General features: G+C 38.0%; 1 protein-coding gene across 1 annotated transcript; it reads right to left on the reverse strand.

Annotated features, from left to right (window-relative positions):
- Positions 1-995: 995 nt before the first annotated feature.
- Positions 996-4,043, reverse strand: LOC130454625 (F-box/WD repeat-containing protein 1A-like). The gene is given in 1 exon segment (XM_056799999.1): positions 996-4,043. A coding segment is annotated over 1 exon segment (1,632 nt). The 5' UTR covers positions 3,926-4,043; the 3' UTR covers positions 996-2,293.
- Between the last annotated feature and the right edge of the window lie 16,849 nt (positions 4,044-20,892).

Consider the following 20,892-nt stretch of genomic DNA (forward strand, 5'->3'; position numbering starts at 1 on the left):
ATCAAAAACTGTGTTCTGTACCTTTTGGTGCAGTGTGCAGTTTCTGCAGACTTCTTAGTGTCACCCTCTCCAAACAGTTCACCTTCTTTATTCAGGGAGGTAGCAAGTTTCTTATCTTAAAATTATACTCAAATAAGAAAAAAAATTATAAATGTAGAATTTTATGATAATAATACAACCCCCCCTGACTCCAGAGAAAGATATCAACCAACATATGGGTCACTCAGGGATACATGGCTGAGTTATAAGGTATATGAATTAATTGTCAAAAGAAAATCAAAACTATTAATAAAACCCAAACAAAAGAGAAAAAAGTAACTTATGGATGAAACATAAAATATCAAAGCATCATATATAAAAATTCCTAATAAGGAAGAATAAACTCATAACAGGTCTTAGAATAAGGGCCCAATTAAAGTGATTTATATCCCACAAGCCTGTAGTAGCAATTATGCATTTACCCAATAAGCAGCCACAAATATAGAAAATTGCCACACTATGAAGAAAGCAAAAAGGGATTAGCTTTTGAAGTACAAGGGAAATATCATTCCATGGTCTGCTTTTACCTTTGCTCTCAGGGTTAGGGTAGCCAAAATGGTAGACAAACAGTACTTAATAGAAGTCTGGATCTGGCACAAGGGAGTCGTGCATCTGATGTTGCAAACAGCTGCTTCCTCAAACCCCAAAATAAGTTCAAATCCCCTGTCTTGGGCACTGACCCTTTTGTGATCCCTTATCCTGGAATCAGAAACAATCATTAATCAATGTCCCATAATATGCAACAATCAATGGTAGGTTTCCATAGTCTAAAGCTTTTGTGTATGCATTGACAGTAGGGCTAATTGACATTTTAAACTTAACATAGTGGAAAATAAAATCCACAATAAAAACAACAACAATAATACTGGTAATGTGCTTCAAGTACAAAAAAATGATAGAAAAAAGAAAACTCAAATAATCTACAGCTTATAGAAACAAGGAAAACACCAATAATTTTTTTTAAAGTGATTAGATTTTATTTGGGGGAGGGGGGAGATGGCATTTATTGGCCCCAAAGCAATCTTGATCATCTTTTCCCTCTTGGATATTTCTTCAACTACTTGGTTCACAATTGTTGTAAAGATGTTACCATTTGAATGCTCAGCACCCTGATATGAGCAGAAGTAAGCTGTTATGCTGAATGCACCCAAGGGACTGGCCCTGGTCACTCTAAACCTTTTTTGTAGTCTGAGGGATTTAAGATGAAGTACAATTGCTTTTATTACACATCTAATTGTTAATGAGAGGAAATGCAATCAGTTCCTCCTTCCAATGCTCTACATGGAATCGGGAAGACTGCTGTGTCCAGAAAAACAAAGGCAGACAAAGATGGGGGCCAGCCTAGGAGGTAAAGAGTGCTAGTTCCTATGGACCACTTTTACAAGCTCAGTATCCACTAAAGACTCTCCTACTGGGATAACCTGAAGCAAAATCTTGGCCTGGACACTTTATCTGAATAATTTTTTTAACCCTTTCCAGTGTGGTGTCTTCTAGTTGATCTACCTCATGCATGCTGAGGACATTCACAAATCTTCTTTCTAAGTGGTTAGAGAACTGGGAAGAGGGAGGAGAGAAAGAAAGTGAGAGAAGGGAAGTAACAGAGATCCTGGATTAATGTACCAGATATGCCAAGTGGTAATAAACCACAAGAATGCCACGCACACATACATACACTCTTTCACTCAGGACAGGCCCAGAAGGCATTCGGAAACTTTTGCCTCTTCTTCATTAATGGTGGTTAGGCAGTCAGGTACTGGATGCTCCCAAAGCTCTAAAGTCTGCAGAGGGTGCTGAGCTGTGTAGCTCAAAGCAGCATCCTCCTGTCCCTCAGAAGGGGCTCTCTCAGGGGGCACTGGTTCTTCTGCTTAAGAGCAAAGCAACAGAGATTCTGGCAAAACACTAAATATATTTATAGGTCATCTGTGCCTGCAACCAAAGAGGGGGGAAACAGGTGTAGTGGGAAAAGGAAGAAGGAATAGGGAAGGGTGAGGTTTAAAAGTTCCAATCATTCACCAAAGATAAAAGACATCTTCTGATAGCAGCACTTTAGCAGTCAGCTGTGCTGAGCAGACCATCCTGGGTCGACTGCAGGCCAACTCTGTTCAAACATGAGTCTGAAAGCCCCATTTCTCAGCTAGTCCTGGGTAACTGGATAGTTGTTGTTTTTGTTGTTGCTTGTCCTGGAATTGGCAGATACATTAAATACCGCAACTTTAATGAGTCCTGTGCAAGTGTGAGGTCAATGTATGATTATTTATCTGGAGACATAGGTGTATGTTCGAGAAGGGGATCGAGGTGGTTCAGCTGGGGCAGCTGGGTCGTTTAGGAAGTCCCAGATGAGGATTGTGTCATCATGTGAACTACTGACAATCTGGAATTCATCAAACTGGAGTCGGAAAACTCTTCCTGAATGCTCCACAAGGGTTCTTAGACAGAGAGTTCCTGCAGGAGCACGCAGGTCTAGGGCAGCTACAAGATCCCACACTTTAATTTTCCCATCATAGGCCCCACTGACTATCCTCTTGTTATCAAATCGAATACAGCGAACCAGTTCCTCATGGCCCTCTAGCACTCGTAAACATGCTCCACACTCTATGTCCCACAACCTGATAGTATTGTCAGATGAGCCTCTTACTACTAGCCTGTCTCTGTATTGCAGACAGGCAATGCCTCGCTTGTGGCCATTTAAGGTTCTAACAAATTCACAAGTACTCGTGTTCCATACCTTTATAGTCCTGTCTCCTGATGCAGAGACAATGTATTTGTCGTCAAAGTCCACAACATTAACAGCAGCTCTATGTCCTACCAGCACCCTTCGCAGGGTAATATCAGTGGGGGAGGCCATATCCCAAACAGCAATGGAACGGTCTTTGGAGCATGTCACCATCATTCCATTATTGAAACGCAAATGAAGAACTGCTTCACAATGGTGAATCAGAGTGTTCAACATTTCACCTGTATTTACATCCCATACTCTGACAGTGGAATCAGAAGACTCGGTTATGATCACCCTCTCGTCATACTGGAGGCATAAGACTGGTCCTGTGTGACCTGTGAGGATTCGCTTGCACTCCAATGTGTTCTTATCCCAGATCTTGATAGTGTTGTCTCGAGGTCCACTTACTATCTTCTGATCATTATATTGTAAACAGTAAACTCCTTTGCTAGTTTCACTCCGGCAATGGATTCTCTGTAAACTGTGCCTTCCACAGCACCAGTTAGATTCTATTGTCTCAATGTCCTGTATAATTTTAGGATAAAGTGCTCTATAAAAAGATTTTGGAGGGGCAACTCCATCAGGAGGTTTGTTCTTGAATAAATACTGTCCCCATCCTCTCCGTTCTGCCAGGCCTCTCCATAGAGAGTCTGTCCTGACCATTCTCTCGATGAGTTTCTTCCATAACATTCCATCTGATGTCACTCGGTACCACTCCTTGCACACAAGCTCAGCAGCACACAGTGATTTGGCATCCAGGTATGACAAAATGTTCTCAGCAATGTGATCTAAACCTCAAGCTGGCAAGGCAGTTATAAAATCTCTCTGTAGCATGGGTTTGAGGTATGAGTTTATGTGACCATGCTGGTAATGACACGTTTGGGATATAAGATGTTCCACAAATTCCACCTGGTCAGACTCTGACCACTGTTCAAAATATTTGACACACAGCTCCTTCTCCTTCTCATAACTTGCAGAGAGTTTCCTTTGCTTGGGCACGATCATGCTGGAGGTGCCATTGGCAAGTTTTGTTTTGGCCACACAATTTTCAGTCTTCATAGCAGTACTTGCTAGACATACAGTTTCTTGGTTTAAGCAGAGTCTGGCACAGCTGTTGTAGGTCATAAACTTGAGCGCCTTCTCCTGCAGCACCACCTCAGCCGGGTCCATAGTCACCGGGGGCCGCTGGGTCTCAGCTCCGCCAGGGCCGCCCCCTTCGTGCCAGGCCGCAGCCAGCGCAGCTCCCGAATCCCGCCTCCTCTTCCTTCCCCCCGCCCTCTCCCTACCTCTCCGGGTACTGGCAGGGGGGCAAGGGAGAACCGGCTCCAACACCAATAATTTTTTAAAAAATCAAAAATATATAGTTCGCATTCCATGTAACACTGTGTTAGTGAAGCAGAATCACAACACAGTTTTCTCACTCTAATATGAGATTCATTTCTTTTTTAACTTGGCCATGATCCACATTGTGAGTGCACATTATTTTCACCAAGTAACAGCTTTATAAAACAGTAGTACAGCAGCTAATGTGCATTCAAAGAAGTATCAAATTCACAAGAGTTCATTTAATGACAATAGCAAACAAACATGCTATCTTTAGGATTCACGTGAGTCTTTATAGCCACTTGGTGTGTGACATTTTAAAAACCTATGATACTCATAGATACTTGTCACAAGTTCTCCAGATCTAGGCAGTCTTTCCACCTTGGTAAAGATATTTCTAACAAAATCTATTACTGTCATCATTCCAAAATTTTGCAGGAGAGCCCCCCACCCCCCCAAAAAAAACCCCAACAAACTATATACTGCTGATGAAAACCTTTTGAGTCTAAAAACCTTTTGAGTCTGAACTGGAGGGTCTCTCTGAACACTAGAGTTTTTCTTGGAAGGATCTTGTGGTGAGTGATTAAAGACTGACTTAGTTTTCTCTCTTAAGGAGAAAGGCCTAGGCCAATGTCTTAGTCCAAGAATCTAGATCATTCTGATTAAAGGGTAGAATAAGCTGAATGGTTCCAGACATAAAAATCATTTAGGAGTCACTAGGCTCCATGGGAAATACTACCTCCTTGAGCCATCCAGGGGTTACCAACCCCCCCCGAGGAAAACTTTTCCACCTCTCAGATGAGATTATATCCCATCAAGTGGTAACCAAGAGCCTTGGGAAACCTCACTCCTCTGGCATGAGACTGTAAGAGTCTTAAAAGGCATGTATTTTTATCTCCCTTTCATTGCAATGTGGAGTTCAGGAATGCACTAGTGAAAATCGCTTCTTATATCTCATTCATTACATTTTTATAAATGTAGAGGTGGGGAATAAAATATTGCTATTACACTTCACTTCAACTATTAAAATGGACCCTTATCTCTTGTTATAAACAACTTGAAGGTGGGGAAATGATCAATCAGAGGTAGTGGTGCTACTAGATATCTGAAAATCAGTTCTGAAAACCCATTAAAATCATCTAAGATTTTTAGCTCATTAAAATTTCCAAAGATTACTGATATAGGTTGTAACCAGTCTGATGGGGTCCATCTATTACCATCTATTTGAGAATTGACAAAGGCAAAAAGGAACAAAAGGCTGTCAAGGAAACATGTGACCATAAACGATCTGGTGAAAAACCTAGCACCCTATGATGTTGCCATGAAAAAAAAGGTTTGTCCAGGTTGTTTATGGACTTTTATAATGGTATTTTCTTCAGCCTAGTCATAGAGAGATGGTGCAAATTATGACAATTGTGAATCTTAAAATTTCTCAGACTACCTGGGAACATTATCTTAAGGTTATGGTTAAGACTATTCCTAATTTTAAACAATGAAGGTACTTGATAAGGAATGTATTGGGAACTTTACATTACTCCACCCTTACTTAGGCACACCTTAGGTGAATATAAAGTTGTAAAACTCCTTAGTGAACAATGAAAGTACTTAACCCATACTTATAGTAAGGCAAAAGCCCTTAAGCTAGGTCTATTTTTAGATCTAATACAAAAGGGTGCTAAGTACCTATGAAGATCAAATTAATCACTAAAAGGTCAGGCAACTTGCAAGGGGCAAAGAAGTGTGAACTTAATCAAAAGATATAATCTACCCAGAGAAGGTGAGAACTAAAAACTAAGAACTGGTCAGTACTTTGGAAAACATCTACTGTGATTGTAGATGTGAAGATTTAGGGGAGGTGACATAGGAGAAAATTCTCTTTAAAAGGAAGTCAGAGGTCTCTGTACTTGGTTCAGCTTAGGAAGCTGAATTGGAGTCTCTTGGTGGCTGGACTTAGTTGAGCTCAGGAGCTGAACTGGAGGGTCTCTATGAACACTAGAGTTTTTCTTGGAAGGATCTTATGGTGAGTGATTAAAGACTGACTTAGTTTTCTCTCTTAAGGAGAAAGGCCTAGGCCAATGTCTTAGGCCCTATTTCCTCTTTCTTTCTCTCTCTTTCCTTAATTCCTTAATTTGTATTAATTAAAATCTCCATAAAACCCAGCTGATTTGGATATTTCATATTTGGGAATTTTTCCCATGGTGACCACTTTATTATTAATATAAAATCAAGACACTAAAAAATTATCTTTGCAGTTTTGGCAATTCAAAATCTTAAACCCATATTTTTTGTAGTCACAGTTTTGGCAACCACTCTTTTGTTTGTAACACAATGTAACAGAACATATAACTAATGGCCAAAACATAATAGTTGAAAATGACATAGTGTAATAGAATATTATATTAATTTGATATGTGAACTTAAAAAACATTAAATTTTAAAGCCAACAATCAGCAAATATAATAAGCATGAATAGATATGAGCAATGAATTCAAGAGTTCTCTTCTCCAAACAACACAGTATAGACAGACATCCCAAAGTCAACAGAGGGTACAAAGAGATACCAGGACTTGCTTTTTGTGTTCTCATCAAGGAGACATAGTAAGAAACTGTCCGATGAAACAGTTAATATCAATAAGGCAATGGAGTTTGAAAAGGCTTAAAATTCACCTAAAGACCCTTTAAGGTTCCTTTTCCTCCAGAGTATCCTCATCCATTTAGAATCCTTTGGCCAATCTTCTGGGGCTCCCCATAACTGCACTGAGCATAGTGTGGACAAAACCCATATTTGATGTGTTGCAGAGACTGGGCAGGTCAAAATGGCAAGGGGGGGTAGGGAGATGAATCTCCCCAATGAATCTCGAGATTACTCAAGCTATTAACTGAAATGTATCCTATGTAAAAGGAAATTCTTGGTTCTCTTTGTCTATTCTGAGTTTACACTTGTGAAAAGGGAATCCTTTATTCTTGTTGCCAAGTTGGAGTTAAAACTTTGGTTAACCATAACTTAAGAACCCATACTTAGTACCTCACTAGATTGTGAGGACATGATTAACTCTCTTTATTCTATTTTTTAATTAATCAACAAAAGGAATACACCCATACTTAACCCTTAAATGAGGGAAGTCTACAAACTCTTACTATAGGAATTTACACCTCCAAAAGAAAGACATCCCTACTTAACCTTGAGTGGGTGGAGGTCTGCAACCCCATTTGCTAAATTGGATGACAACTTAGAAATCCTAGGAGGAGAGTTGACCCATTTAGAAGTGAAAAGTCAATCTCACAGAAACTACACCTGTCCAGTGCTAGATAATTTGGAAACTGTGATTGGTCCCTGTGAAAGGGGCAGGAACAGGAAACCACCATAAAAGTCACAAAATCCTTTGGCTGGTGAAGTCTTATGAAGTTGAGTCTCATGGAGGGTGTCTCCAGGAGATAGTTTTTGAGGGAACTTCACTGGAGAATGTGGCAAGAATCATGAATTCAACTTAGACTCTGACTCAGACTACTTTGTTGGGTGAGTGAAAAGACTGAATCCTTTCCTAGTTTCCTAAGAGGTAGCTTCCATCTATGAGGAGGCCTTGTGATTACTCACTATCAGCCCTCCTAGCTGAGGACTTGTATAGGTATTTTCTCTAACCTCTTTCACATTTCTCTACTTTATTGTTTCCACTATATTTTTGGTAAATAAACTTCTGACTTGAGATATAATAATTTTGGTAACCACATTATTTCATATAATTGTATTAAAAAAGATTAAGACTTAACTGAGGGTGTCAGACTTTCAGTATGGAGAGTGGAAAAGAGAGGAGACCCCCTCTTCAGAAAGTGGGGTACAAGGGAGACAGCTGATAATTAGGGTTGGGGTAAGATGCTCCAATATCATCTTCGATGTTTTTCATCTACATTTATGGGGATTCATGGACTTGTCTCAGTTTTTTTTTTAAGCCAGGGATTGTCATTATGGGCTTAGGGGTTTTTCTGATTTGATTAAAGTTTCTTGGTGGATCTTGTGTCAGATCTCATGCATACTACCAATATGGGTTCCTATGAGGATTAGTGTTGTTTGCTACCCTATAGAACTCAAAAAGGTCCTGGTACCAAGTTCTCTATCATATTACTTCCAATTCAATGACCCTGTCCTATTACTCATATTTCTTACAAAATTCTTCACAACTGTTGACTCCTGTAATAAACAGTATTTCCTCTACTGATAAAGAATTTCCTATGTTTTCAATTGATTCATCAGAATCAGATTCAGAAAAGCTTGTTATTTTTGAATTCATGTGTTTACTATGCCAATTTGTGTCCCACTCATCTAAATGTTTGTGAACTTTATCATAAAGCTTAATGTACTCATAGGGTTCTTGTTCTTCATCACTGTTTTGGTCAACTATTATTGTACCATTTGGTACTGTATCATCTGGGTCTGAATTTGACTCTTGGGCACTGATTTCTTTACTCTCCATCCCTTTCACTAGCTTTTGTTCAGTGACATGTAATTCTGTGTCAGGTGTTGTTAACTCAGGTTTTGTGTCTTGGTCTGACCCTATTTCAATGATTTCTATATTTCCCAATTCTTTTTCTAGCTATTGCCCAGTAATATTTTCTAATTCTGAGTTCTGTGGTGACAAATTTTATTCTTGTGGGTTTACTGCTTCCTGTGGATCTGCTATTATGTTACTGAAGTGCACAATTTCTACCATAACTTTTGGATCAGGTTCTTGCTTATCTACTCACTCTTGTGAATCTCTTGACATCTAAACCATTCCCTCTATGGTGGTATCTTCTGTGAATGACTTCTATACAGATCCACTTTCCCCTGTGTCAGTGAGATCTTTGTAATTCTGTTCTCCCACTTCTGTTCCAAGATATAGCTTTGGAGTCTCTTGTAAATTAGCTATTATAGTGTTTGCATGCACAAGTTTTCTATTAGCATCTTTACTTTCTTTCCCCAGGGCTTATAATACACTTGTATAACTAGTAGATTTTTCTGGTTTTGTAGATGTTATAGTACAATATACTATCCCCTCTTCAATTATTCCACCCCCATTTGATGCACTATTTATTAACTAGCTCTGTATTATTTTAGGCCACTGCTGTCTGTGAGCTAATAGCTTGTTCTGAGGAAAAGTTTGTGTTTGTGTTAATTTCAGTTTGAGAATTCCATGATTGATGTTTCACTATCAAAGACTCTTCTGTTCCCACTCCCTTAGATTGTTTTGCAGTCTCTGGTTAAGGCAATAGACAGCCATTGGAATTTTGGTATTGATCTGTGCTAAATCCATCCCCAGAACTGGGTGTCTTTGAGCATTATAGGATTTAATGGGTAAAAGGCTTTGGCTTTTGGGTTTAAGTTAGTTCTACCCTCATTTTCCTTTCTTTCCCCTCTTAGATGTATAAATGTATCTGCTCCAAAGCATCTTGAAAGAATGTCTCATTTGGCCATCTTGTCAGAATTGTCTGGATACTTAAGTTGCTATTTGAAAGATTTGCTAACCCTGTTTGATTACCCTAGACCCATTCTGCAAGCTATGAAATTTTCCAAAAAGGATTTAATCTGTTCCTTGCTTTTCTCCATGCAGTTTTGTGTGCCCATGTATTGTGAACCATAAATTTCATGTTTCCTATCTGCTATTATGTGTGTAATGTCTCTCTCCAGTTCAATTATAGATTTCTGTTTTATACTTAAGTTACTTCCTTTGGCGTCTTGTCCAACTATCTGTTTCTCCACCACTAAAATTTTAAAGCTTTCTTTTTCCTTTTTACCATCTCCCTTTTTGCACTTGATGCTTATGCCCTCATATTTGCTCCCTGGGGTATCTCCCAAATTCATCTCTTTTTTTACTAGATAATGCTAGTGCCTGGCATCATGTGGTATAATGATTATTTCTCAGTACAACTTCTGAATAATGGGGTTTTTCTCCAGAAGTTATTGCTGCTTCCATGGATTTCAGGTCTGGGGTCACTGGTTCTCTAAGTATGCAGTGAGAGCAAAAACAGCTTGCTATTAGAGTCCTGTCTCCCATAGTTTTTATTATTATATACTTTTCTTTGATAATATGCATTTTGACCTTTCCCAGCTCTCTTATTTTGGCCCTGTTTATAGCAATGTTTCATTGGGAAGTTTGTAACTGTGTGTCCTTGACAAGAACACAAAAAGCAAGTCCTTGTATCTCTTTATACCCTCTGTTGACTTTGGGATGTCTTTTTATACTGTGTGGTTTGTCTGTTAAATGTCTTAATTGTAGCCATGTTTTTAACCTTCTCTAATTCTTTCTGCCTTAATATTTCAGAGGTCTCTTGGAGTTTTTTTCTTTAGATTGTTCTTTTCTTTTTCTTGATCAACTTTGAAGATAGGTGGCAGTGTCCCTAAATTCATTAATGAGATGGTGTCAAACTTAGGGCAATAATTCCTGAAGAAATCCATCAAGTGCTTATCACAGCCCTTGAGAAATTGTCTCCTCCCATGTGCCTCTGATTCTTTTGAATCAAGTTTAAAGCCCAACAGTCCCTCAGTTTTTTCAATAAGGTAATGGATAAATGTTGTTGAGTCTTTCTGATAATTGCTTCATTCCTTGCAATAGATTCTCACAGCACTTTCTTAGATAAGCCATTGATCTTGGATTAGAAAAGTCCAAATCCTCAAATACTTCTGGTCAGCTCATGAGTGAAGATTATTTTCTAGTTTGCTCAATAAGGTATTTTTGTTCCTGGGATGTAAAATTTTCAGATAAAAGAATTTCTACATCCTCAATATCTGTTTCATAGAGGCGAAATACTCTCATTAGTTCTTTAATTGCAAGATGAGGCTCTAATAAAAATTTAGGCATGCATTTACGTAAAGACTCTAAGTCATGTATGGTGAATGACTTAAGAACCTTTGCATTTAAAATGCCAGAGTTATCAGTGACCTTAGCTACATCACGCTAAGGCATAATCTTTTGAGCCTTTGATGCATTTGCAAGATAGTTAGCAGATGAATTAATTGGTACCTCATTTTCTTGTGCCTGTATATTATTGGCAAGGTCATTTCCTCCTATTTCTCCTAATGGTGTCCTAGTATTAGTATTAGTAACTACATTTTCCTTATTAGTCGGTCTCATCATGTCGCAGTCTTCTAATTGGTTCCCTTCCCCATACCTTGTTTTCTCTGTTTGTAATCCTGGCACATCTCAGTTATAATAGGGATCTGATCAAGCAATTCCTCCAATCTATTATCAATGGCTAAAGCATGTACAGTTTTCTTTTGGAAGATCAGGTTAGCACCAGCTTTGATATTTTTTAAAATATTAGTTACTGCCACAAACACAACATAGATGGGGTATGAGTGCCAGAGACAATTCACATCTAGATAATTAATTGGTAACTGTGTCTATCACATAGTAATATTGGTTAATGTCCCCATAACATTGTCTATGATCCCTGCCACTGTATTATCAATGATACCGTAGCCCCAATAAATTGCAATTAGTCCTAGAACAGAAGACCATAGTATTAGTTGTAACATGTTTGCCATTAGATCTCTTCTAGGCTGTAACTGCCAGGAATTAACTGTTAGAAAATGGTTGTTATCCCCACATGTTTTCCTTCTATCTAGACATGATAAAAGATAACTAGATCCTATAAGCTGACAGCCCTAGTACAGCCTCCCTTTTACATTAGACCCTCTTCCTCAGTTTTGTAAGTGAGCAGAGTAGAAGTTGGTAACAAACTTTTACTACCCCCAACCAGGAATCAAGATGTTTCTGATCCTGTGTAGAAACTGCTAGGCAGAGTCAATGACTATGGCTGCTAGCCTCAGGATTTGTAATTGACAACAACTTCACAACTGACAGTTGATGACAGTTGGTGACAGTTAGTCACTAAACCTTTTTTTTTTTAATAAATGGAGTTATTTTAAATCCAGGGTGCCATCTGTATTAAAAAAAGAAACTAATTTGTAACTGGAGGGGTTTGGCCTTTCAGTATTGAGAGGGGGGAAAGAGAGGAGATCCCCCTCACAAAGTGGGGTACAGGGGAGACAGCTGGTGTTTAGGGTTGACTCAGAGAGGAGAGGGGTTTTGATGATTTCTTCCCCTCTACCTTCCCTCCTTAGCTAAAGCTGCTCTCCCCAATTCTCTCTTGTCCCTCTTGTCCCCCCTCCACTACTTGAGATCAAAGGGTCTCCCCTTGATCTGTTCACTCACTCAGCTTGGGGAACAGATAACTTTTAATGTCAACTCAATCAGGTAATAGAAAAGGAATAACGGGCAAGGCAAGCCTCTGTCACATAATTTAAGTCAACCCATTAAATTGAACATTTACACCTATCAATACAAGAATCCCCAGGAACAGCAGCAAGAAAAGAAATCCTAAAATCCCATTTATTAAATTGCTTGCAGATCTACTTCTTGTCTGTAAATGGTGCTAACCCAGTATGCTAGAATCAAAAGTTTCACAAGGAATGCTTGGGAGAAGAATTCCAACCCTTCCCCCACAAGGGGTAAGCCAGTGGCCCCATGAAACCTCAGTCCCCACCCACCCCATAGGCAAGAGCATGGGAGCACTCCTGAGTCAGCTTAAAATCAGCTTGGAAACTAGAAGGGAGGTGGATATTGCGGAAAAGGCTCAAGATCTTCAGTTCTTTGAGCTTTTACACTACTCTGGGGTCCTTCTTAGTTCCAAGCTGACAGAAAATCATTGGCTCTGAACTCACAGGGTTATGGGTTTTTGTTCTGTGAGAGGTAGGGTGCAGTACTGACCTAGCTATTAGCAATATGTGGAAAACTTATACTTTTCCTTTTGTACAGGACCCCCAGGAGCTAGTGTGTTGAAGAGAAATGGCATGTGGGCACAGTCCAGCACCTCTTCTGGGTGAGTCTTCACCACTGAAAGAGAGTCCCCCTGAGTGGGAGGGCAAAAAACCAGAGCAAGAGAGAAATGTGATTTTAAGCTACTTACTATCTTTACCCAAAGGCTATATTAAAAGAAAAGTCAAGGATTCTATCCTTTTGTGGCAGCCAAAAATGTACAATTAATATCCAATAACTGCAAGTATTATATTTCATAAAGTTTATTAAGTCACTTAAAGTAGAAGAAATAAAGAACGAAAGAAAAAAGGCTAAGTAAATAATATATGAATAAAATTTTCCTGCCTGGTACTCACCCAACCTTTTCAAACCACGTTCCCATTAAAAAGGAGAGAGGGTAGAGCTATGCAAAATTTAAATCCTCCCTATGTTAGTGCATAATGACAGAAGGAACATGGGAAGCTAGGAAAGAAAGTTCTGGGGAGCAAAATTCTAATTATATACTATAAAGTAATAATAAAAAAAACAAATAGTAATTAATATCCATAGCAATTCAGTGATCAATAATTACAAAAATATAATCTTTGGAGATAGTACTCACTACCAAGAGGTCAAGAAGGATAATACTTGATAAAATATTTGGTTATAAGTCAGATTGCAGTGGTTTTAGGAAAGAATAGGAGAAGTCAGCAAAAGGCTAGCCAGCATATATGGTAGGCTCTATTGATCTTGCATCACTTGGGTAATGACTTATATAATATTTTTTAATATGAAGAAAAATGGGAAAGATTTAAAAAAGTGTTACAAAAAATCTCTCCTACTTTAAAACTCGATTATTGCTACATTTTCAGTCTTATGCCCATTTTTTTCCTTCAAATTCAAATTTTGTACAATGTTCAGAAATGACCAAAAGGGGTCCCAGATCAGATAAAGTAAGGCCAGCCAAAGTTTGGCCTTGTGTTCAGGAAGGGAATAGAACAAAAAGACGCCAACTTCCCACTCTTCTGGTTCTCATACTACCAATGACATTACACATAGTTGGCTTTTAGTTGGCAATCTGGGCCATGAGTTCTGAAGTACAGGAATATAACCACATATGACACTGAGCTTCTGCTTGCCAATTCAGGAACTCAGGGACTTAAAATGGTCATGCTGTATTCTGACTTGGAGTTCTTCCTTAATATGAATGTGCCAGCTAATGGGTTGTATTTTTATATTAATTTCATACAATAATCACCTAACATGTATTTATTAACAGATTGATGATATTTTATTCAGTTATAATAGACCTGGAAGTAATTCTAAACCAGGAAGATGATTTTTGTTTATAGGATCAATTTTATCTGATATCAGTCATATTTCTGTTTTTTCTTTCTTTTTGAATCTTTCCTCTTTTGAGATTTAATTTTTTTATTTTTTAACATTATTTTATTTGGTCATTTCCAAACATTATTCATTGGACAAAAAGATCATTTTCTTTTCCTCCCCCCGGCCCCACCACTTCTCCCATAGCCGACACACGATTCCACTAGGTATCACATGTGTTCTTCATTCTAACTCATTTCCATGTTGTTGGTATTTGCACTAGAGTGTTCATTTAGAGTCTCTCCTCAGTCCTATCCCCTCAACCCCTGTAGTCAAGCAGTTGCTTTTCCTCAATGTTTTTACTCCCATAGTTTATCCTCTGCTTATGGATAGTGTTTTTTTAGATCCCTGCAGATTGTTCAGGGACATTGCATTGACACTAATGGAGAAGTCCATTAACTTCGATTGTACCACAGTGTATCAGTCTCTATGTACAATGTTTTCCTGGTTCTGCTCCTTTCACTCTGCATCACTTCCTGGAGGTTATTCCAGACTCCATGGAATTCCTCCACTTTATTATTCCTTTGAGCACAATAGTATTCTATCACCATCATATACCACAATTTGTTCAACCATTTCCCAATTGAAGAGCATCCCTTCATTTTCCAATTTTTGGCCACCACAAAGAGTGCAGCTATGAATATTCTTGTACAAGTCTTTTTCCTTATTATCTCTTTGGGGGTATAAAAGCAGCAGTGATATAGCTGGATCAAAGGGCAGACAGTCTTTTATCACCCTTTGGGCATAGTTCCAAATTGCCCTCCAGAATGGTTGGATCAATTCACAACTGCACCAGCAATAAATTAATGCCCCTACTTTGCCACATCCCCTCCAGCATTCATTACTTTCTTTTGCTGTCATGTTGGCCAATCTGCTAGGTGTGAGGTGATACCTCAGGGTTGTTTTGATTTGCATCTCTCTGATTATAATAGATGTAGAACACTTTTTCATGTGCTTATTAATAGTTTTGATTTCTTTGGCTGAGAACTGCCTGTTCATGTCCCTTGCCCATTTATCAGTTGGGGAATGGCTTGATATTTTGTACAATTGCTGTAGTTCTTTGTAAATTTGAGTAATTAAACCTTTGACAGAGGTTTTAATGAAGATTGTTTCCCAAATTGTTGCTTCCCTTCTGATTTTAGTTACATTGGTTTTGTTTGTGCAAAACCTTTTTAATTTGATGTATTCCAGATTATTTATTTTGCATTTTGTGACTCTAAGTCTTGCTTGGTTTTAATGCCTCTCCCTTCCCAAAGGTCTGACATGTATACTATTCTGTGTTCACCTAATTTTCTCATAGTGGATTTTTGTCCCAAAAGCTGGGAGTTTTGGGTTTGTCATATACTGTCTTGCTGAGGTCACTTATACTGAGTATATTCCACTGATCCTCCTTTCTGTCTCTTAGCCAGTACCAAATTGTTTTGATGACTGCTGATTTATAATATAGTCTGAGATCTGGGACTGCAAGGCCCCCTTCCTTTGTATTTTTTTTTCATTATTTCCCTGGATATCCTTGATCCTTTGTTCTTCCAAATGAACTTTGTTATGGTTTTTTCTAGATGAGTAAATTTTTTTGGAAGTTCCATGGGTATGGCACTAAATAGATAGATGTGTTTGGGTAGGATGGTCATTTTTATTATATTGGCTTGTCCTACCCATGAGCATTTAATGTTTTTCCAATTGCTCAAGTCTAGTTTTAGTTGTGTGGAGAGTGTTTTGTAGTTTTGTTCATATAGTTCCTGTGTTTGTTTCAGGAGATAGATTCCTAAGTATTTTATTTTGTCTAAGGTAATTTTGAATGGGAGTTCTCTTTCTAGATCTTGCTGCTGAGCTGTGTTGGAAATATATAGACATGCTGAAAAAAAGCCTTTATCAAAATCTTTTTCTGCATCTATTGAAATAATCATGAGATTTTTGTTGGTTTGCTTGTTTATGTGGTCAATTATGTGGATGGTTTTCTTAATATTGAACCAGCCCTGCATCCCTGGTATAAATCCTAATTGATCATGGTGGATGACTCTTCTGATCACTTGCTGGAGTCTTTTTGCTAGTATCCTATTTAAGATTTTTGCATCAATATTCATTAGGGAGATTGGTCTATAATTTTCTTTCTCTGTTTTTGGCCTGCCTGGCTTTGGAATTAGTACCATGTTTGTGTCATAAAAGGAATTTGGTTGAACTCCCTCTTTGCTTATTATGTCAAATAGTTTGTATAGTATTGGGGTTATTTGTTCTTTGAATGTCTGATATAATTCACTGGTGAATCCATCAGGCCCTGGGGATTTTTTCTTAGGAAGTTCTTTGATGGCCTGTTGGATTTCTTTTTCTGATATGGGGTTATTTAAGAAATCTATTTCTTCTTCTGTTAGTCTAGGCAAATTATATTTTTGTAGATATTCATCCATATCACCTAGGCTTGTATATTTATTGCCATATATTTTGGCAAAGTAGTTTTTAATGATTGCCTTAAATTCCTCTTCATATGGGAAAGATTATTCTATTTTGTCCTCCCCCTTATTTCTTGAAGTAAATGTTAGTATGATCAATGATTCCCCCCTCCCTTTTTCTTTCTTTCCCCCCCTTTCCCCAAATCTTCTTGATGCCCCAATCTTTCTTTATGCATGATTCTTCTAACTACTCTAACTACTAACTACTTCTAACTACTTCTAACTACTCTTCTAACTACTTCTAACTACTCTTATGATGTATACAATTTGTGAGAGTTACACAATACATTTCCCCCACATATTAATATATATAATTTGATATAAATGTAGTCCTCATAGAAGAGAGTTTGACTTAAAGAAAAAGATAAGATTTATCTTCTTTTCCCTTTCCTTCATATTTATCTTTTCATGTTTCTCTTGCTTTCTGTGATTGGATGCCAAACTTTCCACTAAGTTCTGGTCTTTTCTTAGCAAATGCCTGGAAATCTTCTATTTTGTTGAATGCCCATACTTTCCCCTGGAAGTATATAGTCAGTTTTTAATGGTAGTTGATTTTTGGTTGGAGACCCAGCTCTCTTGCCTTTCTAAATATCTAAATATCATGTTCCATGCTTTGTGGTCTCTTAGTGTGTTAGCCACTAAGTCCTGTGTGATCCTTATGGGAGCCCCCCTATATCTGAAGCTCTTCTTCTTGGCTACTTGTAGGATTTTCTCCTTTTCTTGGAAGCTCTTGAATTTGGTGATTACATTCCTGGGTGTTGTCTTTTGGGGATTTAGTATAGAGGGTGTTCTATGAACCCTTTCTATTTCTATTTTGCCCCCTTGCTCCAGAACATGTGGGCAATTTTCTTCTATAATCTCCTGTAGAATAGCATCTAGGTTTTTGTTTATCTCTGGTTTTTCGGGGAGACCAATAATTCGGAGTTTGTCTCATCTTCCTCTGTTTTCCAAGTCTGTAACCTTTTCAGTGAGATATTTCATGTTTTTTTCTAATTCATTAATTTTGGGTGTTTGCTTTATTGATTCCTGCTGTTTTGTAATCTCGCTATTTTACATTTGCTTAATTCTCGTTATTAGGGACTGGTTTTGCTTTTCAGCTTTGTCTGCCCTTCTATTAGATGCTTCCAGCTCCTTCTCCAATTGTGAAGTCTTTTCTATCAGACTGTTGATCTCTTTCTCCCATTTTTTTCCCCAAAAGGTTTCCATCTTTGGGGTAAGCTCCAGTTTGAGATCTTCCAGAGCTTGTGGATAGTTTCCATTTTGGGAGGCATGTTCTGATTTTGTTTGTATTTCATCCTCATTCTCTTTGTTTCCTTGGGTACTCGCTCCATAAAAGTTTTTAATAGTCACTGTTCCCCCCCCCCCCTTTCTTCTTGCAGGCTTGATTTTGGGACATGTGAGCCATCCACTTTCTTTTTTTGGTCTGGGGTCTTGGTTATATGGGCGGGATTTCTGTGAATTTAGGTTGCCTCAGACTAGTTCTTCCTAGCCTTAGAGGTGTCTTAGAGCTTGGGCCCCTGTGTTCAGCCCATGCACCCAGGCGATCAACGCAGCCAGCCCAGGGGATCAGTGCAGCCTGCCCAGGTGATCAGCTCAGCCCACCCAGGTGCTCCGCTCTGCCCAGGTGCTCAGTGCAACCACCCTGAAGTTCAGTTCCACAGCCCCCTCTGCTCAGAGCCAGATTCTCCCATGAAGCCACCCTGAGAGGTCATTTCCTTGCAGTATTTAGTTCCTAAGGACCCTGGTGTGCCCCCCCAGACAGAGACACTCCTCACTCACTTGCTGTCCCAGTGAGTGGGGGGGAAGGGCAGCTCAGTGCACGTTTTTGTGCAAGCTTTTCTTCCTTATTATAGTGTGGAAATGTTCAAACACCACATACCTTCGTTTTTGTGGGGTACTGGAGAGTCCCTCCATTCTTCCAAAGGTGATTTTTATGCTCTTTTGAGGTAGTCTATTTCGCTCAGTGCTGGGGAGAGGAAGCTATTTGCATCTAGATTGCAGCCATGTTTACCCAGAAGTCCCCATGTTTCTGTTTTTATATCATTAATTTGCATAGTAAGAGTTGGAAGGGACCTTAAAGACCACTGAGTTCAACTTCATCATTTTACAGAAAAGAAAACTGAGGGCTAGAGAGATTAACATGACTTTTGGCAGGTCACTCATGAAATATATGTGTATATATTTCTCAAGCAGTATTGGATCCTACGTCTTCCTAATTCGAAGTCCAGGACTCTATTTAATAATCTGCACATGAGAGCACATATCATATGAGATCTATACTGGCCACAAATTAGGCCTACTTTGTGCACTAGGTTCCACTATATTGAAAAATTTCCTGAGCCCCACAATACACATAACTGAATAACTTTGCTCTTTCCTATCGTATTAATCTGACATATCTCCAGTAAAATGAATTGGTAGTAATTGTATTTTATATTTGTCCATTTATAAAAGACAGTCATATACTCAATCTTACTTTCTAAGATTCCAGAGTGATGATAATAGAAATAAAGTTTCAATAAGTTTACTTCATGTTTTATAATTGACTTTTTCTGATCAATGAATTGCAATATATTCATCATTCCTATCACATTTGCTCAGGGCATAACCCTTATACTCTCTAGCAACCATAAAATATTTAATTTCGTATTATTCCTTTTTAAAGAAATTAATACAATGATTCATTATAGCCATTTTGGGAGAAGTTCTGATGTTTCTAAACTTAAAATTTGTTTGGAATGAATGTGAAGCACTAATCTTTCTCTTTATGAGATGTTATATATATTTATTTCAGTTCAGTAATCAGTCAATTATGCAAGAGCTTATTTAGTAGCCAAAACTATCCCATATGCTAAATATGATAAAGACAAAAGAATAATGATATTATATGATTTCCATGAATAGGTTTTACACTCAGTAAACAGTGAGGGATTAATACTTAGTGTCCATTGGCCCTTTGAAAGTTTTTAAAAATAAGTTTTTAGATATTTTGAAGGTTAAAATCTCTTCTTGAGAATTATTTTTGACCTCAGGGGGTTACTTTAACTATTCAGATGGCATGCTTATTCCAAAATAAAAGAATTTATTCAATGGGATTAAAAATAAAATAATGGTAGAACATTTCTCTCACATACCTTGAACTCAGACTACCTTAAACACATACTCCTTCACTGGAAAGAGAGGACATGCACAAAGATCATATATAAAGTATACATATATAGGGAACACGCTTCCCTAAGATATCAATGTGGTATGGAAATTCACACCTCTGATACTATTGTTTTCAACTGTTCTATTCTGGGCTTGATAATTATCTTTGTTCCTTCACAATGGGCAATTTCAATGACTTTATCTAAATTTTTTACAAGCAGGGATTATTTCATTCATCTGCAGCATATTATTTGCCACACATTAGGCATTTTCTAAAAAAAAAACTTTTTGAATGATTGCTAGAAAATATGTCCTTATGGGAGAATAATAAAACTATTCATTCAGTTCTTTTAGTCACCTCTACTATCCAGTGGAGAGTTCTTTGTATAGTAAAGCTCTCTCCTGAAAAGGTAGAATTAAGCCAAGTCACTCAGCCAGTGACTATTAAGCTCTAAGATAGTCTTCATAAAATACAGCAAATCTTCAGGCTTTATTCATGACTATTCTTTGAATGCCCCTCTCCTATAGTATCTCTTCTTATTCACTCTATTTAATTCTCATCTGACCTCATAAGAAATCCAACTTATTTGTTAGGTCCCCATCCTCATCCTCTCCAGATGTAGCAAATGTCTTACATCTCTACTTCTTCAAACAGAAAAGCTTAAAACTGAAATTTTAGTAAGCAAATGACTTGCTTTTTTATAGGTAGTATCTTTTTTTGAATTTTTATTTTTAATTTCAAACATTGTTCCTTAGTTACAAAAATCATTTTCTTTCTCCCTCCCCTTCCCCCAAACTTGCCATAGCCAATGTGCAATTTGACTGGGTATCACACATATTCTTGATGAGAAACCTCTTTTCATGTTGTTGGTATTTGCAATTAGATGTTCATTTAGAGTCTATTTCCCCATTCTTATCCCCTTTGACCCATGTCATTAAGCAGTAGTTTTTATTTAGTGGTTTTACTCCCACAGTTTTTCCTCTGGATGTGGATAGTGTTTTTTCTCCTATAACCCTCTGGGTTGTTCAGGATCGATGCATTACCACCAATGGAGGAGTC

Source organism: Monodelphis domestica, chromosome 5 (genome assembly GCF_027887165.1).
Source record: "Monodelphis domestica isolate mMonDom1 chromosome 5, mMonDom1.pri, whole genome shotgun sequence".
NCBI lineage: Eukaryota > Metazoa > Chordata > Mammalia > Didelphimorphia > Didelphidae > Monodelphis > Monodelphis domestica.